At 35.9% G+C, this 18,628-nt stretch overlaps 2 protein-coding genes across 2 annotated transcripts; both read right to left on the bottom strand.

Moving 5' to 3' along the window:
- Positions 1 to 3,188: 3,188 nt before the first annotated feature.
- LOC122609026 lies at positions 3,189 to 3,944 on the bottom strand. The gene has a single exon (XM_043782087.1). The coding sequence runs from the start codon at positions 3,942 to 3,944 to the stop codon at positions 3,189 to 3,191; it is 756 nt and encodes a 251-aa protein (XP_043638022.1).
- A 13,867-nt stretch (positions 3,945 to 17,811) lies between these two features.
- Positions 17,812 to 18,338, bottom strand: LOC122609025. Its single transcript, XM_043782086.1, has 2 exons — positions 18,178 to 18,338; positions 17,812 to 18,133 (listed from the first exon to the last, which is right to left on the bottom strand). The coding sequence occupies exons 1-2, from the start codon at positions 18,336 to 18,338 to the stop codon at positions 17,812 to 17,814; spliced, it is 483 nt and encodes a 160-aa protein (XP_043638021.1).
- Positions 18,339 to 18,628: the final 290 nt, after the last annotated feature.

Below are 18,628 nucleotides of genomic sequence, written 5' to 3'. Positions count from 1 at the left end.
AGATCAATCTTTCAATCACTTCTTGCTTATTTGTCACATCAAGAAACTCAACAAGCAAAGCAAGCTGAAGTAGAAGCTCTTCGGAAACGAGTTCGTGAACTTCACCAACAATGTAGACTGGCCGATATCTCAAGGAGTCGGGATGATCAAGATCCTGATGATCAACCCGAGGGGGAGAATATAAGAGATATCTGAGAGGGTCATGAAACACAAGGACAAGATGGTCAAGAACATAATCTACAAGATGTGAATCAAGATCAAACCAATCAAGATCAAACTCAAGCTCAAGCTTCTACATCTCACCTGATGAAAGACTGAACATGACTTTGAATCGCTTGAGAGCATTCTTTCTGTTCAGACATAAAGATCGAAGAGATGCATACATGGAGTTGATGAATGCTGTAAGTTCTGTGAGAGAAGAATGGTGGTATAGGCAGTTTGGAAGACCAATCACAAGAGTGCTAGAGTCGTTTGTTCCTTTGATGTCTCACAATATGAGACTTGTTCGATTCAAAGTTTGCAGAGCAGATGGTTGTATGTATATGGTTCAAGAAGAATCCTTTCAACACTTGAAGATCTTAGATGTTCTATTCCTCTACAATCAATATGCCTACCTGATCATTAAGACTCCAGATCAACTTCAAGCCTATGAAGCATTGAAAAGCCACATTCAAGCTATAATCAGATTTTATGAATTCAATGACTTTCAGATCGGCTTAGAAAGAAGAACTAGTAGGACCTTGCAAAACCAAATCAAAGAGCTGGGGGTTATGAGCTAGATTCATTTCAAATTGGAGATGTGATTGAAGACTTGGATGGGTTTGTCTTCATTAATCGTTTAAAGAAAAAGATCTTCATTCGTGCCTCAGATTTTCCAAAGTACTCTGATGGTACTTTGAACTACTGCTTGTCCATTCTGGGTGCAATAGATGAAGATGTTGGTGATGAAGAAGATGACAACATCAAGTCTTAGAGGAGAAATTAAATTAGACGTATCAAAGCTGTTCTTGAGATTCGTCAAAAAGTAAGAGATCTTATTGTTGAAAGGACTCCCAAGACTCAAGGAGTGAGACATACTGAGACAGGCTCATGGGTTCTTTGGAATCCTAGTCACAAGCATGGTCCTCACAACATTCCTCCAGTGAATTTCCAAGATAATATCCGATTGCCAAATGATCGTCCGGAAGGTGATAATTGGCATTTCATTCCTAAGAAATATTGGAAAGACACTTGGAGTACTTACAAGAAAAGAGCTTTCTGGGGTTCTAAGATTGACAAGCCATCAACATCAACTGCTGCACAAAGCTATAAGAAGAAAAAGTACAGGAAAAGAAGAGCAAGCATGAGAAGAAGACATCAAAGGAAGAAGTAATGGACAATCAAGCTTACAACCAAGCACTAAGGGGGAGAATGTTAGAGATACAAAAATAGTGCTTAGTTGTATTTATCTTTATGAATTTTATATAATTTTTATAAGGTTGAGGGGGAGCTTTTGTAAGTTTCCTTAGAGTATATAAACCCCTCATACCTTCCTTTTCATGTATGAACTTGTAACCAGAACACATTCACGTGATTTTGAATGAAATCATCTTCTCACACACACATACCTTTCTCTCTCAAGAACACACACTAACACACACTAATCACCATTGTTGAACACCTATCTTCCGCATCAAAACACGAATATTTACACAGTTATCAAAGAGAGTCAACAACAGACCCCACTCCATTTGTCTCTGCCAATAAGGCTTTATCAACATGTGTTCGGCCATTGTTTTCCCTTTGATGATGATTTATCACCTCTTTTGAATTGTCGTCTTATTCAGTCTGATAGTTTCTTTGATGCCATGTGTTGGAAGCAGTTTGTGCTATTCCTCCATTACTGATATGACTTCCTCTGGCTGAGGCCCTTCATATACTGATATGACCTCATCAGCAGGTGCTACATAGTTGTCATTGATGATGGCACTGAATAATGTTACATCTTGAGCATTTGGATCATTTGGATGCCTTTACAAAAACTCATCACAACCGCGTCTGATGATCATACTCACTTGCTTCACTTCCCCTACTGCTTGCAAATTTGGAAGTCGAGCATTGATTATCATCATCACAAACCTAGGAAACATCAAAAATCTCCTTGTTCCTGCGGTTCTAATCTATTTTCTCATCTCATCGAAGAAAAATTTAGAGAAACTATACGAATAACTGGCGAATAATCTAGATAAATAACTGGCGAATGAGTCAACACATGATGAATCCTTGATCTTCTGAAGAATGCGAATATCTCATGATAATACGTTGTTCCTTCCTAATTATCATCGAAGTTCATCACATAATTATGAGCTGCAATGAAATTTCTTAAATTAACTTAAATTAACTTTATACAATTAACTTAAATTCATATGCATAACTTTATACAATTAACTTAAGCTATCCTTGTAATTTAGTTAAGAACATAAATTATCCTGGTAATTTATTTATACATAAATTAACTCATTTTCAAATTTCATTTAACAATAAACTTTTGAAAAATCTGTTAAACTAACTTAAACTAACCCTATAATTTATAACTAACATAAATTATCCCTGTAATTTATAATCATTAACTTATTTTCAAATATCTATTAACATAAACTTTTGAAAATCTGTTAAATTAACTTAAATTAACCCTGTAATTAAGTTAAATATAAAAATTAACTCATTTTCAAATATTTATGAAAATAAACTTTTGAAAATCTGTTAAGTCAAATACGAAGTAGTATCTTTGTATGAGGTCGTATTTTAAGGTCAAAATATAGTCAACCAAACTCTAAAATACGAGGTCGTATTTTCCAATTTGCCCACGTATTAGTCCAGGTCATAAATCCAACTCGTATTTCGAAAGTCAACAAAGTCAAAATTAATTGACAAATGCGACGTCGCAAATCTAGGCTAGCAAAAACCCCAAATGCGAGGTCGTCGCACTTTTTATCTTCCCCAACACGATTTTGTGATTTTTTCGGTAAAGGCCGTCACCCCTTGCTAACTTTTATATCATCACAAATAAGAACAGGCAACTTGGTTGAATACCAAGTTGGCTTTACAGCACATCCACGCATAAAGCGATTACATAAAGAAAAAACATGCCAAAACCCAAAGCCTAACTAGACATAAGATCACTATCAGCTAGAAAACAAAATAACACATTAGCGAATTAACGAGACAGGTAAATCCCAAGCTGTTAAGAACCGCTCAACACGCCTTGTCCTCTTGAATCTGCATGTAAGGAGTTTGAGCCTTACTGTCTCAACAATAGCACCAATTAATTGATCCCTCGTTCTTTTTTGTTGACGAAATAATCTTGCATTGCGTTCATCCCATATAAAGTATGTAGATGCAGCCAAAACAAGTTTTGCAACAACGCTTTGCACAGAGGACTTGCTTGCTATAGGAAGAATTGCAGCAACAATAGACATCCAATCTGGAGCAACATTATTCAACTCCGCTCTAGACTTGACAGAATTCCAAACCTGTGAAGAAAAAGGGCATTCAAAAAACAGGCGGTTATGAGAATCCGGTTGTAGCTCGCACAACGAGCAGCAAAGAGAAAGAGATCTATTCACATCCCAATGTGCCATAATGTCTTGAGTCTTCAACTTTTGTTTAAAAATCAGCCATAAGATAAAAGCATGCTTCGGTACATTCTGATTAAACCAAACAATCGGGAACCAATCCACTATAGCAGCTTGAGGACGCAGATCCTCCCACACCACATTGACCGAAAAATCCAGCAGATTTTGGTTAGAATCTTTCCACATAAGTCGATCCAATTCCAAAGTATTCAAAACAGGAATCTGAATATTTGGGAATCTATCCGTCCATTCGCTTGGCCATTTCCAGGTATTATCAACAATAATATCCGCTACCTTGTCATTGAGAGAAAATCCAGCACTAGTGATCATCCTACGATTTTGTGATTTACTCAATCAAAACTTGTAAAAATCATTTCTATACGAGTATTCAAATGATAAACATACCCCAACCCTTAGTTTATATACCCACTTGACCCGAATGGGTCTAGGTCAACCCGGCCAAATAATTACGAGGTTGTATTCTGCCTTCTTCAATTACGAGGTCGTAAATACCTCCTGCACACTTTAAAATCAAACTTTCATCAAAGTTTCTGAATAATTGATCAACATTTATAACGAACTTCCTGAAAATATGAAAAATAGAAATGACTAAACCTGTAGACATCAAATGTTCATCTTTTCCCTGATCTTCGTCTTAAATCTGAAAAGTTAATAAACTTACAAAAGTTCATTAACTTTTCCACGATCAATCTTTCCGAACGAGCTTTCCTGAATCTGAACACACTTGTAACTGCAGTACTTGAAAACCACTTGTAAAAACTCAATAAAAAGTTATAAAATTGATTCTTCATTCTTGTACCTCCCCATCAATTTTATGACTAGGGTGTATAACTATGATCAATCATTATAACCACAATCATTCTTATGTACTCCCCCTCAATTATTGACTAGGATACATCTCTATGATCAAATAATCAGAACAATAATCATTCTTATGCTCTCCCCCTCAATCATAACAAGTAGGCGACCCACAATACTTTTGGCTGAGTTGGATCGTGACCGAGGAACAAGCCAAGCCATAATGTCGTCCCACTTTGCTGAAAGATGATGCATTTCTGCCAACGCCTTGACGGAGTCCCAAACCTGCACAGAAAAGTTATACTTGATGAACAAGTGTTCATGTGAATCCAATCCTTTTGTACATAGAGAACAACATAATAAGTTTAAGTTCATGTTGCCACTAGCACCCCACTGTCTCATCTTATCATGAGTCTTTAATTTTCTTCCCAAAACCAACCATAACAAAAAAGCATGGCGTGGAATACACTGTGAGAACCATATCATACTTCCCCATGGGACCACAGGTTGTGTATCCCGTAAGGAGTTCCAAACCTTAACAGACCAAAATGGGACCTCACTTTAATCCCTTTTCTTCCAAACAAGAGTATCATGCTATTCAGGTTGCAAATGGATTAACGGGATATTTAGTAAAACAGGAAAAAGCGTGTACCATGCGACTGGCCATGTCCAGGTATCATCACCTCATGAATCCTTGTATGTCATGAAGACCCAGCTTGCTTTATCAGTCTTGGCGTAATGTGATCACTCAGAGGGCATTCATCATTCCACATATCCAACCAGACCGACGTAGAGTCGCCATTACCAATTTTTGACCATATAAACGGGCACAACTCATTCCGAATTCTTAACATCTTTCTCCAACCCCAACTGCTTCCCGATTGTATTGGAATCTCCTAAAAGTTCTGTTCTTTAAGCTTATAAGAATGAATCCATTGAACCCATAGGGATTCCCTTTGATAAAGAATACTCCAAATGTTTTTAGTCATTAGGCCTTTGTTAGCCACATTAATCCATCTAATCCTAAGTCCTCCTTCAGTTTTAGGGAGGCAAACTGACTTCCATGCAACTTTGGCCACCCTTTTTTCATAGGGTCTTGACACCAAAGAAAAGACCGCATAAGTTTCTCCAGTTCCTTTATTTGGAAGGATGAAAACAGATGCCCAATATATATGCAAGGAAGATAAAACAAATCTAATAAGTTGCAATCTTCCAAGAAACGAAAAAGATGTATGGTGCCAGTTTGAAATTCTTGTCCCCAGTTTCTCCACAAAAATCTTACAGTCATTATAACAAAGTCTAGAAGAGATAGAGGAACACCAAGGTATTTCACAAGTAGTGTACCTTCCTCGAATGTCATTATGTCAAGAATAGCCGTCTTTACATGATTAGGAACATTGCACAAGAAAACAGTACTCTTAGGCGAAAAAGAAAAGATCATCAGCGAAGCAAGGGTTAATAACCCTTTGCTTATCACACATGTTATGGAACCTGAAATCAGAGGAAGAAGCAGAATTCTGCGATAGTAATGTTAGGACCTCCATAACTAGGGTGAAAAGATAAGGTGACATTGGGTCCCCTTGCCTTATTCCTCTTCTCCCTTTATAAAAGCCGTGGACATTCCCATTAATACTGAGTGAAAATGAAGTAGATGTAACACATGTCATAATCCGAACCCAACCAAAGTATGCCGTAAGAAACTCCACTAAAACTTATCATATGCTTTTTGAATATCAATCTTGAAAGCACACCTAAAAGGCCCTATATTCCTGTGATAATTGTGCATCAGCTCTTGTGTCAACAAAATATTGTCAGATATACGTCTACCGGTACAAAAGCTGATTGATTCAAGTTTACAAGTTCACTTAATCCTGTTCGTGACTATTTTACTTATACACTTATAAATAGTGTTGCAACAAGAAATAAGGCGATAGTCATTAATAGCTGCAGGGTAGTAACCTTAGGAATTAAGGCAAGGAAAGTATGATTGACCTCTTTTAGTAATCTGGATGTACAAAAGAAGTCGTGAACAGCCAAGCACACCTCTTTCCCTACACAATCCCATGATTTCTTGAAAAAAGTAAAAGGGAAGCCATCAAGGCCCGGTGCCTTATTTTCAAAAACACATTTGAAAATTTTTCATATCCAAACATAATACTTATGTCTAAGGCATAATAAAAATACCAACCTTTCATATTCATATAACCGTTTCTATTTCTAAGGTTCATTTTTAAACCTTTCAAATTTAAACGATATATCTATATCTAAGGTATATAAAAATACAAAAAGCCTTTCACATTTAAACATTTCGTCTATGTCTATGGCATAAGATATAAACTATGTAATGCCTTTTATATTCACCTAATGTCTATGTCAAAAGTTTTCCATAACCTTCTACATTCACATTAAGTCTATATCTAAGGTTTTACATAACCTTCTACATTCACATAAAATCTAAGTCTAAGGTTTGCATAACCTTCTTCATTCACATTATGTCTATGTCTAAGATTTTATACAAAGTTGTTAATCTTCCATATTCAAATCAAAATTTCTATATCTAAGATCTTCAAACTTATAACAACATTACTATCATCTAGTAATTACTATATAAATAATATACGATAAAAACCTGATGATCTTAGCTTTGTCTTGAACACTTCAGTCTTTTGTTTCAAAAATCCTTAATTCAGATTGACTTCTCTGCAAATACACTGAAAAAGATAATTTCGAGAAAAGAACAATTAATTGCTATACCCAAAACTTGATCTTCTGAAACTTCAGATTTGAAAAGCAAACTTGAAACTCTACGTATCGTCATGATAATCAACTAATGCACCATAACTTGTTGTAGTTCTCCCTCTCAACGATAAATCTCTCCATATTACGAATATGCAATATTCCTTCTTGGATCTATTTCTCGAGTCTCTGCTCACTTTGCATAATCGACATATAATAGAGAAGTAGAATTTCCATCAATCAATCCTGAACTAGTTGACTTCCATGAAAACCAGAAACTTTGAAGCTTCATTCACAAACTTCAGGAACATGGATCCTATTTCTAAAGCAACTTTCATGTCTCCATATCTTCATAACTTTGAATGTTTCTTCTGATCACTTGCAAAGTCTTCAGACACAACATTGAAAATACAGCTTCTTGTGCTAATATCTACACAAAGTATTTCACACTTGTATGTGCAGTTTTATACAAGCTTAAAATAAAGATAAAAATGATAATTTCATTATTTCATCACTATCACATATGATAGTAACGACTTAATCTAGAACTACATTCTTCATTTTCTTCTCCAATTTTGTTATTCTTTACTATCATAAGTCGTAACAATCTATATGACATTATCTTAGTTTAGAACTACAAATGAATTATCAAACCTTATTATCGAGATCTTAAGGTTTTAAAATAAAGACCTATAGAATCCTTGTCCATCCGTCAACTTATCAAAAGGCTAGAATCTTAACATCCCCGTCTTAGATATCATTCTACCGATACTTATCTAGAATCTTAAGATCCCTGTATTATTATTCTATGGATAACCTAAACTAAGGTCTTCCAATGCAAACTTCTATAGATTCCATTTCTAAAGTCACTTGTCTTTAGCCCTGTAAAAACATCTAACTGAAACCTAATCTCTTATATTTTTACATGTAAAAACTCCCAAACCATATGTAATACTCCTTTGATTGTCTCATCAAACTAGTATACATCTTGGTTAAACTGGATAACAATTATAAATACTCTTATGATGGCCTCATCACACTAATATTTATCTTTGTTAAACACTGAATGACCTATACAATTTCTGTGTATTCATCATTCTTGCAACCAATGTTTTGAAAATCGGACCGGACATTGAACTCGTTATGTAATATTTTACTGGTTGGACTGGTCGGATCGGTCGGACCGGATTTATAAATACATAGGTAAAAAACAATATAGTAATAATAATTAATATTATGTATGCTATCTTTGCGGATACAAAATGTTTTCTTAGACAATAAATAATATAATACACTATATGATATACTTTTGTCAAAAATGTTGATAAATCTACAATAATTTTTATTCATTTAAGACAAATAACATTTATCTATATTAATATATATAATATAATGTAGGATTGTCTAATATTATGATTGTTGTAGATGGATAAATAGTGTTGTAGATATATCATTATCCTTATCTTAATAAGACTTTTTTTATTATCATTACTATTTTAGTAAATATACAAATAAAATAAGAAACACATTTAACAAATAAAAAACACTTTATTAATAAAAATAAAACAAAGCCATATAAAAACCATAAAATTTAACTATAATAATAATATTAATAAGAAATAAATAAATCAGTAAATATATATATATATATATATATATAAATTGAGTCCAACATACAATGACAATCACGTGCCACATTGCCACTTCCATTTAACCCCTTTGTATCATTCACTTTTTTCAGTAATAATCCAGACCCCAAAATAAAAACCATGACGGCGATCTCAACTAAAAGTCTAAAACAAAACATTGTGATGAATAAATAAAAGCTTCCTATCTATCAAATTCTTTTGATTATCTATTTATTTGTTTCTTCTTCTTTAGACTTGTTTTCACTCACTTCGCCCCTGTGACATCTTCCCGTGATGATTTTCCGGCGAATTTACAGCGGTGGCAAAGCATTCCGGCGAGTCAAGGGGATGAACTAACTTTGACTTTCTTTGGCTCAAACGGGTCCGAGTACTGGTTCGGTTCAGATCTGACCGGCCGGGTCTTCCGGGTCACAACGGTTCACTTTCCGATGTTCAACCGGGGTCAATCAAACCGGGATTCAAGAATTTTCCAGTCTAACCGCGGTCCAATCGGTCAGACCGGCCGGTTTGAAAACATTGCTTGCAACTTAACTTCACAACCTACAGAAAAACTCATCTGTTCATCGTCCTGTTAATCTGCACATCTTAACAAAAACATTAATTCTTCTCAAAGTAATAGCTTACAATCTGAAGAATCTATGAATTTGTAAGATAACATGAATTTACTTCACAGTCTATTATTGGCCTAAGTCATGTTAAGGTCAAATAATTCACTGTAAGCACGTTCAGATTTTGCACAAGTTTGAAAGTGCTTTTAAACAAAATCATTTGGAATAACCACTCCATATTCATACTGAAAAGGTTATTTCAAATCTTTTTTATTTAAACAAAAATATTTTAAAGATCAAATTCAAAACTATAAACAATTTTGTGTTCATTCTAATGAAAATCTTCTTTCTAAGATAAAAACAAAAGACATTAACTTAATAACTATTTATTGAAATTAACAACTCTGTGTTCTTTTCATTAAACCCATATTATAACACACTTTCTTTTAGCTTTTGATCACAACACTATTACTTAACTACCCTACTCGTTTATTCAATGTTCATAGAACGTAGTTGAGTTTTCTTGGAAACTAGAATCTATTCTTACTCTGTCTCTTGTGCAATAGGAACTTTTATTTAAACAATACTGAGTACAAACAAAAGTTAAACACTTCACGAAAAACATAACACACACACATACACACTGAACATAAACGAATAACATAGTTACAAGAGCTAAAGTTACTGCTGATTAGATCAGATTAGCATGTTACATAAGCCTACAAGCGAGAAATAATTCTCTTATTATTAGTTATGAACAGTGATCCAAAAACGATTACCAATATGTTTGTCCACTTAAACACTCGGTACTTCCAGTTTCCGTTTTGGTTTGTGACACTTTCGACATACCAGGTCAAGGACAGTCACCATGTAACCCGAGTAGCCTAATATGCCACTTAATCATGTTTGCAAACTTAAGTGACCCACATTCAGATATACTCCCACAATCGACACAAGCATTAAGATTAAGACATTTGGTGAGTATAGGGAGAAAGCCTTTAAGAATCAAGTCACCGGTGACAGGTTGGTGATCCCTCACACGCAAAGCGACATAACTTGACTCACGTACGGAAATATACCCAACATTACATAATGCTAAGTACTTGCATATTTGTGACATAACTTTAAAACAACTATGAAAACCCGTGACTTATGAGACCCGTGTAGCAAACTTTCTGACAACCTATCCCAAGTTGGAAGCTTTAGGTAGGCTAGGTATATAAAGACACCCCAAGGACTTACTTGTTCGAATCTCAAAGGCCACATTAGCTCCATAATTTTCAAAAGATTTATAGATATTTGCATACCTTGTCACAAATATACATCCGAAAAGCAGCACACACACATGTATGTACCCGAGACCTATATAAAGACCAAATACACAAAATTACAATGCTAGATTTTTCATAAGATTTAAGGACCATTCTCAATAAAGATTAGGCATTCTTAGCGATATATCTGAATATGTTTCCCATAAGAACATTGTATACATTTAAGTTCAGATTATAAGGAAACCTTGGTACTTTGTGCCTACCGATACATCATATAATGGTATCACTGAACTGAAAAATTTAAAGTACAATTAAGTAGGCTTAAAACCTAAAGTATCGTCACGTCTAATCGTCTTGACGCAGTGACCTTACTCTTTTTATTATTTTCTTTTTCTTTTCTGGTTTTTCTCATTTTTATTTTGTTTTTCTGACACTATATGACACACATACAGAACGACATAAACACAGACATTTTAAAAAGTTCCTTTTGAGAGACACTGTCACTATAGATTTCTCATTCCAATCAATTGGACTAACAACTCGAAACGAGTTCGGTCAAAAGCCTTAGTGAAAAGATCAACTAAATTAAAGTCACTCAGCACCTTTTCTAGGACTATTAATTTCTTTTCAGCACAATCACGTATAAAATGAAACCTTATATCTATGTGCTTAGTCCTACAGTGCTTAACGGGATTATTTGTAATGGATATGGTGGATTCATTGTCTATCTTTATGAGAATAAAAAGGACTAACCTTAATCACCTGAGACTGTGAACAAGCATTCACCTGCTGTCATATATTCTGATTATTCCCCTAAGACTGGCATCCACATATGTCTACTTCCTCAAGAACACCATTTTCTTCATCCATTTGAACCAACTAGAGGACTTCTTGTACTGGCATTTATATCTGATGCATAAAACATGCAATAACCAAGCACATCGGAATTTTACAACAACTCAAATTACTATTTTGGTATTTTCTGGATTTTATGAAATAAACAACAAAACAAGACGATAAATAAAGGGGATAGATAAAAGAATCCACCACCAAGATTCATAAAGGCCAAGCTACCGGAATCAACGATAAAGGAAACACTTCAACCCACCACTATGTTTGATAAAGGTCTAGCCACCACAAACACAGATAAAGGAATCGAAGATTTAAGATCTCACCACTATATTTGATAAAGGACGACATGCTAATTGTTCTATTTGTAACTTCAGTTTGTCCATTAGTCTGAGGATGATGAGACGTACTGAACATTAATCTGGTACCCATCAACATCCATAATGTTTTTCAGAAATAACTTAAATACTTTACTTCTCTATCTGAAACAATGATCTTTGGAATTCCATGTAGATGAACAATTTCCTTGAAAAATAAACTTGCAACTACTGAAGCATCATTGGTAGTATTGCAAGAAATAAAATGAGCCATTTTCGAAAAATGATCAACGACCATCATTATTGAATCTTTTCCTCTGGGAGTTCTGGGCAGTGTAACGATAAAATCCATACTAAGATCTTCCCATGGCTGATTTGGAACTCGAAGAGGAGTATACAAACCCTTGTGAAAAGTTGCCTTCGCCTGGTGACAAGTTGGACAGCGACTGATGATATTCTGAACATCCTTCAGTAAACTTCGCCAGTAGAAGTGTTTAGTAAGAATCTCTCCAGTTTTGTTTATGCCAAAATGACCAGCTAAACCTCCTCCATGCACTTCTCTTATTAACAAATCTCCAATGGAACCTCGTGGAATACACAACTTACCATTTTTAAACAAAAAACCATCCTGAACAACATATGGTCCTTTTTGGTGAGCTTTAGTGAGACGATCAGAAAAGTCTGGATCAGTAGCATACAACTCCTTAATGAAAGAAAATCCAAGAACTTTTGCTTCCAGAATTGATAGCAACGAATATCTTCTAGAAAGTGTATCAGCGACAACATTTGCTATTCCAGCTTTATGTTTAGAAACAAACGATTAAGACTGCAAAAATTCCACCCATATTGCATGTCTGGCATTAAGCTGGTGTTGACCATTAATAAATTTCAGTGCTTCATGGTCAGAGAAAAAAACAAAATATTTTGGCTTCAGAGAATGTGACCAATGAGTGATAGCACGAATTATGGCATAAAATTCTGTCATAAGTGCTATACTTCAGTTTTGAGCCATTAAGTTTTTAACAAAAATATGCCACTGGACACCCTTCTTATACCAGAACTGCACCAATACCCACACCACTGGTGTCACACTCTAACTCAAACAACTGATCAAAATCTGGTAAAGATAGAACTGGAGCTGAACTGAGCTTTTCCTCCAGTGACTAAAATGCCAACTGGGTTGAACTTGGCCAGTCAAACACACCTATCTTCAGACAATCAGTATTTGGAGCCACAACTGTAGATAAGTTCTTGATAAATCTTCTATAAAAAGATGTCAGTCAATGAAAACTTCGTACTTCAGTGATTCTAGTAGGAACTGGCCACGACCTGATGGCTTCTACCTTGGAAGGATCCATGGAAATACCTTCTTTTGACACCACATATCCAAGAAAAATTACACTTTCCACCATAAAATCACACTTTTCTAGTTTACCATACAACTGGTGTGTCCTTAGTAATTCAAATACTTTTCTTAAATGATCAACATGCTCAGCTTCAGCTTTTGAATAAACAAGAATATCATCAAAGTAAACAACTAGTGGTCTAAGAAATTCATTCATCAGTCTCATGAAAGTACTGGGAGCATTAGATTAACCGAAAGGCATTACTAACCATTCACAAAGGCCTCCTTTAATTTTGAAAGCAGTCTTCCACTCATCTTTATCTTTCATTCAAATCTGGTGATAACCACTTCTGAGATCAATTTTAGAAAACACACTGGAGCCATGTAACTCATCATGCATATCATCCAATCTGGGAATGGGATATTTATACTTAATAGTTATATTATTTATGGCTCTACTATCAATACACATTCTCATTGAACCATCTTTCTTTGGAACCAGGAGAGCTGGGACTGAACAAGGACTCATACTTGCTCTCACGTAACCCTTAGCAACCAACTCATCTACTTGCCTTTGCAATTCTTTTGCTTCAAGTGGTGAACATCTGAAAGTAACTTTACCGCTAGTTAGAGGTATAGAACACCAGATTGACTTGGTTCCAGGTTCAGTTCTTCCTATTCAGCAACTTTATTAGGAAGAACTGAACCTGGAACCAGGTCATTCTGGTGTTCTATACCTCTAACTAGCGGTAAACCTTCAGGTGGGTCTTTTGGGAAAACATCAGTGAATTCCTTCAGTAAAGACTTCAGGAGACTGGGGATTCCAGTGAACTCCTTGTCTTCAGTACGTTCAAGCACCAGTAACATCATAACTGGAGAGCCTCCAGTTAACTCTTCCTCAACTTCAGTTTGGGACATAAATAAAGACTTGCTAGGCTGGTCTTTCTTATTAACTTTCAGTGACTCGTTGGGTTTCACAAAAGTCAAAGTGACCTTCTTACCACCCACAAATAATGAATAAAAGTTTGCACGACCATTATGAAATACATAATTGTCAAATAACCATGGTCTACCCAACAAAATATGACAAGCATCCATAGGAACAACGTCACAAATAATTTTATCTTCATAAACAGATCCAATGGAAAAAGGAATAGTGATGCGTAAAACACGCAATAACTCAAGCACAGCGGAATTCAATGACAACTCGACAAACTATTTTTGGTATTTTCAGGTTTTTTTTATGAAATAAACAACAAAAACAAGACAGTAAAATAAAAATGATAGATAAAAGAATCCACCACCAAGATTTGTAAAGGCCAAGCCACCGGAATCAAGCATAAAGGAAATACTCCAACCCACTACTATGTTTGATAAAGTTCTAGCCACCACAAACACAGATAAAGGAATCGAAGATTTAAGATCTCATCACTATATTTGATAAAGGACGAACCACCACAAATATAGATAAAGGGATCACTCCAAATCACCAAGATCAAAGATCTATAAAGGTAAATGAAGATTTTTGATAAGAAATAGAGGCTGCTCTATTAATTTCATTCAACAAAATAATCTAACTTGCAATGAGAAATACAATCTCTATTTATAGATAATACTATTTCTTAGGAGTTATCGAAATAATAATAAAATAATAGAAAGGTGTCTTGGGCAAAGGACAACCACTAAATTTTATCATGGGGATAACCACTAATACACACAAAACTTTTAGAAAGATTCCTTCTGCAAATGGGACCTCAAACCGTTAGAATTAACGTTGTCACACCTTCCTTCCTTTCAACAGCTGTCATTCTTTCTTTATTGGTCCCCACCATACGAGACAGACTTTATTGGAAAACTGGAATTACAATCTGGCACTCCACTGGAGATTTCATCTAGAGCGCCTTTCAGTAGACTGGACTGGAGTTGGTCACTGGAGAGCTTCTGAAAACTCCTCTGGTGGACTTCTGGAAAGTGTTACTAGATCATTACTTGTAACATCTGGAGACCCTTGCCACTAGAGTAATGTTACAACTGGTGACTGGGCTGGTTTAGTAAATACTTGTCTAAAATGGGCGACAGCTGGCAGAATCAACATTGTTTGTTCTGATGGCATTATCTGGCCAGTTTTCTCCACTTCACTTAACTTCTTCAGCTCAGTTGGTTTCTCTAGTTCAGTGAACCTGGACACCTCTACATTAGTCTCCCCTTCTAAAGAAAGACTTGTGCTCAAGTCTTCGAGGTACTCATCTTTCAGATAAGGCATCAGATCACCCACATTAAAAGTACTTGATACTGATGTATCTCTAGGTAACTCAACCTTGTAAGCATTTTCACCATAATTCTCTAAAATCTTGAATGGTCCTTCAACTTTAGGCATTAACTTGTTCTTTCTCCTTGATGGAAATCTTTCTTTTCTCAGATGTACCCAAACTAAATCACCTGGAGTAAAACTGGACTGCTTCCTATGCTTTTTTGCTCTTGCCTTGTATTCAACATTAGTTTTCTCAATTTTGGCCTTCACTTCCTGGTGATTTTCTTGATTTCTTTTGCTCTGGCCTCAACTTCAATACTTGATTTTGGTTGAAGGCAGTGGATTGACACCATAACAGATTTCAAATGGGGATTTACTGGTAGAATAATTAGGAGCTCTGTTGAAGGCAAACTCTTCATGAGCTAACTTCAGATCCCAATCTTTCATCGTCTTCTTCACCAGTGTTCTCAACAGCATACCAATCGTTCTATTTGTAACTTCAGTTTGTCCATCAGTTTGAGGGTGATGAGATGTACTGAACATTAACCTGGTACCCATCAATCTCCATAATGTCTTCCAGAAATAACTTAGAAATTTCACATCTCTATCTGAAACAATCGTCTTTGGAATCCCATGCAAGCGAACAATTTCCTTAATAAATAAATTTGCCACTGTTGAAGCATCATTTGTAGTATGGCAAGCAGTAAAATGAGCCATCTTCGAAAAACGGTTAACAACCACCATTATTGAATCTTTTCCCCATTGAGTCCTAGGCAGTGCAACAATAAAATCCATGCTAAGATCTTCCCATGGTTGATTTGGAACTAGAAGAGGAGTATACAAACCCTTGTGAAAAGTTGCCTTCGCCTAGTGACAAGTTGGACAACGACTGATAATATTCTGAACATCCTTTAGTAAACTTGGCCAGTAGAAGTGTTCAGTGAGGATCTCTCCAGCCTTGTTAATGCCAAAATGGCTAGTTAAACCTCCTCCATGTGCTTCCCTTATCAATAGATCACAAATAGAACCCCTTGGTATACACAATTTACCATTTTTAAATAAGAAACCATCTTGAACAATAAATGGTCCTTTCTGGTGAGCTTCAGTGAGACGATCGGAATAGTCTGGATTAGCAGCATACAACTCCTTCATGAAAGAAAATCCAAGAACTCTTGCTTCCAGAATGGACAATAATGAGTATTGTCTGGAGAGTGCATCAGCAACAACGTTAGCCACTCGAACCTTATGTTTTGAAACAAACGAATAAGATTGCAAAAACTCCACCCATTTTGCATGTCTGGCATTAAGCTTGTGTTGTCCATTAATGAACTTCAGTGCTTCGTGGTCAGAAAATAAAACAAACTGTTTTGGCTTCAGATAATGTGACCAGTGAGTGATTGCACGAATAATTGCATACTACTCTTTATCATAAGTGTTATACTTCAGTTTTGAGCCATTAAGTTTTTCACTTAAATATGCAACTGGACGCCCTACTTGCACTAGAACTGCACCAATACCCACACCACTGGCGTCACACTCTAACTCAAATAACTGATCAAAATCTGGCAAAGATAATACTGGAGCTGAACTGAGCTTTTCCTTCAGTGATTCAAATGCTAACTGGGCTGAACTTGGCCAGTCAAATACACCTTTCTTCAGACAGTCAGTGATTGGAGCCATTACTGTAGAGAAATTCTTGATAAACCTTCTATAAAAAGATGCTAGTCCATAAAAACTTCTTACTTCAGTGATTGTTGTTGGAACTGGCCATGATCTAATGGCTTCCACCTTTGAAGGATCCATGGAAATACCTTCTTTAAACACCACATAACCAAGAAATATTACACTTTCTACCATAAAGTCACGTTTCTCCAGTTTACCATACAACTAGTGTCTTCTCAGTAAATCAAACACACTTCTCAGATGATTAACATGTTCAGCTTCAGATTTTGAATATACCAGAATATCATCAAAGTAAACAACAACAAACTGACCAATAAGTGATCTAAGAACATCATTCATCAGTCTCATGAAAGTACTGGGAGCATTAGATAAACCAAAAGGCATTACTAACCATTCATAAAGGCCTCCTTTGATTTTGAAAGCAGTCTTCCACTCATTTCCATCTTTCATTCTGATCTGGTGATAACCACTTCTAAGATCAATTTTAGAAAACACACTGGAGCCATGTAACTCATCAAGCATATCATCCAATCTGGGAATGGGATATCTATACTTAATAGTTATATTATTTATGGCTCTACTGTCAACACACATTCTCATCGAACCATACTTTTTTGGGACCAGGAGAGCTGGAACTGAGCAAGGCCTCATACGGGCTCTCACATAACCTTTGGCAACCAACTCATCTACTTGTCTTTGCAACTCTTTTGCTTCAGTTGGTGAACATCTTTAAGCAGCTTTGTTTGGAAGAACTGACCCTAGAACCAGGTCAATCTGGTGTTCAATACCTCTTACTGCCGGTAACCCTTCATGTAAGTCTTTTGGAAAAACATCAGTGAATTCCTTCAATAAAGACTTTAGGAGACTGGGGACTCCAGTGAGCTCCTTTTCTCTAGTACGCTCTAGCACCAGTAACATCATAACTGGAGAGCCTCCAGTTAACTCTTCTTCAACTTCAGTTTGTGACATAAATAAAGGCTTGGGCTGGTCTTTCTTATTGATTTTCAGTAACTCACTAGCTTTCAGAGAAGTCAAAGCGACCTTCTTCCCACTTACAAATAATGAATAAGAGTTTGCACGACCATTATGAAATACATAGGGACAACATCACAGACATTTTTATCTTCATTAACAGATCCAATGGAAAAAGGAATAGTAACTTGTCGATTGACTTTTACCTCAGATCCTTCACTTAGCCATTGCAACTTGTATGGACGGGGATGCTTTACTGTTGGCAACTCCAATTTCTCTACCATGTAAGTAGAAGCAGCATTAGCACAACTCCCACCATCGATGATCAGATCACACACCTTGCCTTTAAAAGTACATCTAGAATGGAAAATATTCTCTCTGGGCGGCATCAGTTACAACTTCATTAGCATGCATCACTCTTCTCACGACCAACATTTCTCCAATATCTGCACCAACATATGTTTCTTCACTTTCATCATCATCATACACCGGTTCACCTTCTTCAGTGTCAACATCTAGTAAGATTTCAATCTCCTTAGCAGTGAGTGCTCTCTAGTTAGGGCACTGTGCCTAG

Source organism: Erigeron canadensis, chromosome 7, assembly GCF_010389155.1.
Source record: "Erigeron canadensis isolate Cc75 chromosome 7, C_canadensis_v1, whole genome shotgun sequence".
Classification (NCBI taxonomy): Eukaryota; Viridiplantae; Streptophyta; class Magnoliopsida; order Asterales; family Asteraceae; genus Erigeron; species Erigeron canadensis.
This window is presented reverse-complemented; position numbering and strand designations above follow the sequence as displayed.

Bases quoted from the DNA above. Each gene is read 5' to 3' on its own strand.
- LOC122609026 (XM_043782087.1), bottom strand. From the start codon at position 3,944: ATGATCACTAGTGCTGGATTTTCTCTCAATGACAAGGTAGCGGATATT.
- LOC122609025 (XM_043782086.1), bottom strand. From the start codon at position 18,338: ATGGTAGAGAAATTGGAGTTGCCAACAGTAAAGCATCCCCGTCCATAC. The intron at 18,134-18,177 runs GTATTTCATAAT...ATTATTTGTAAG, and splicing joins GTCTGTGATGTTGTCCCTAT to TGGGAAGAAGGTCGCTTTGA.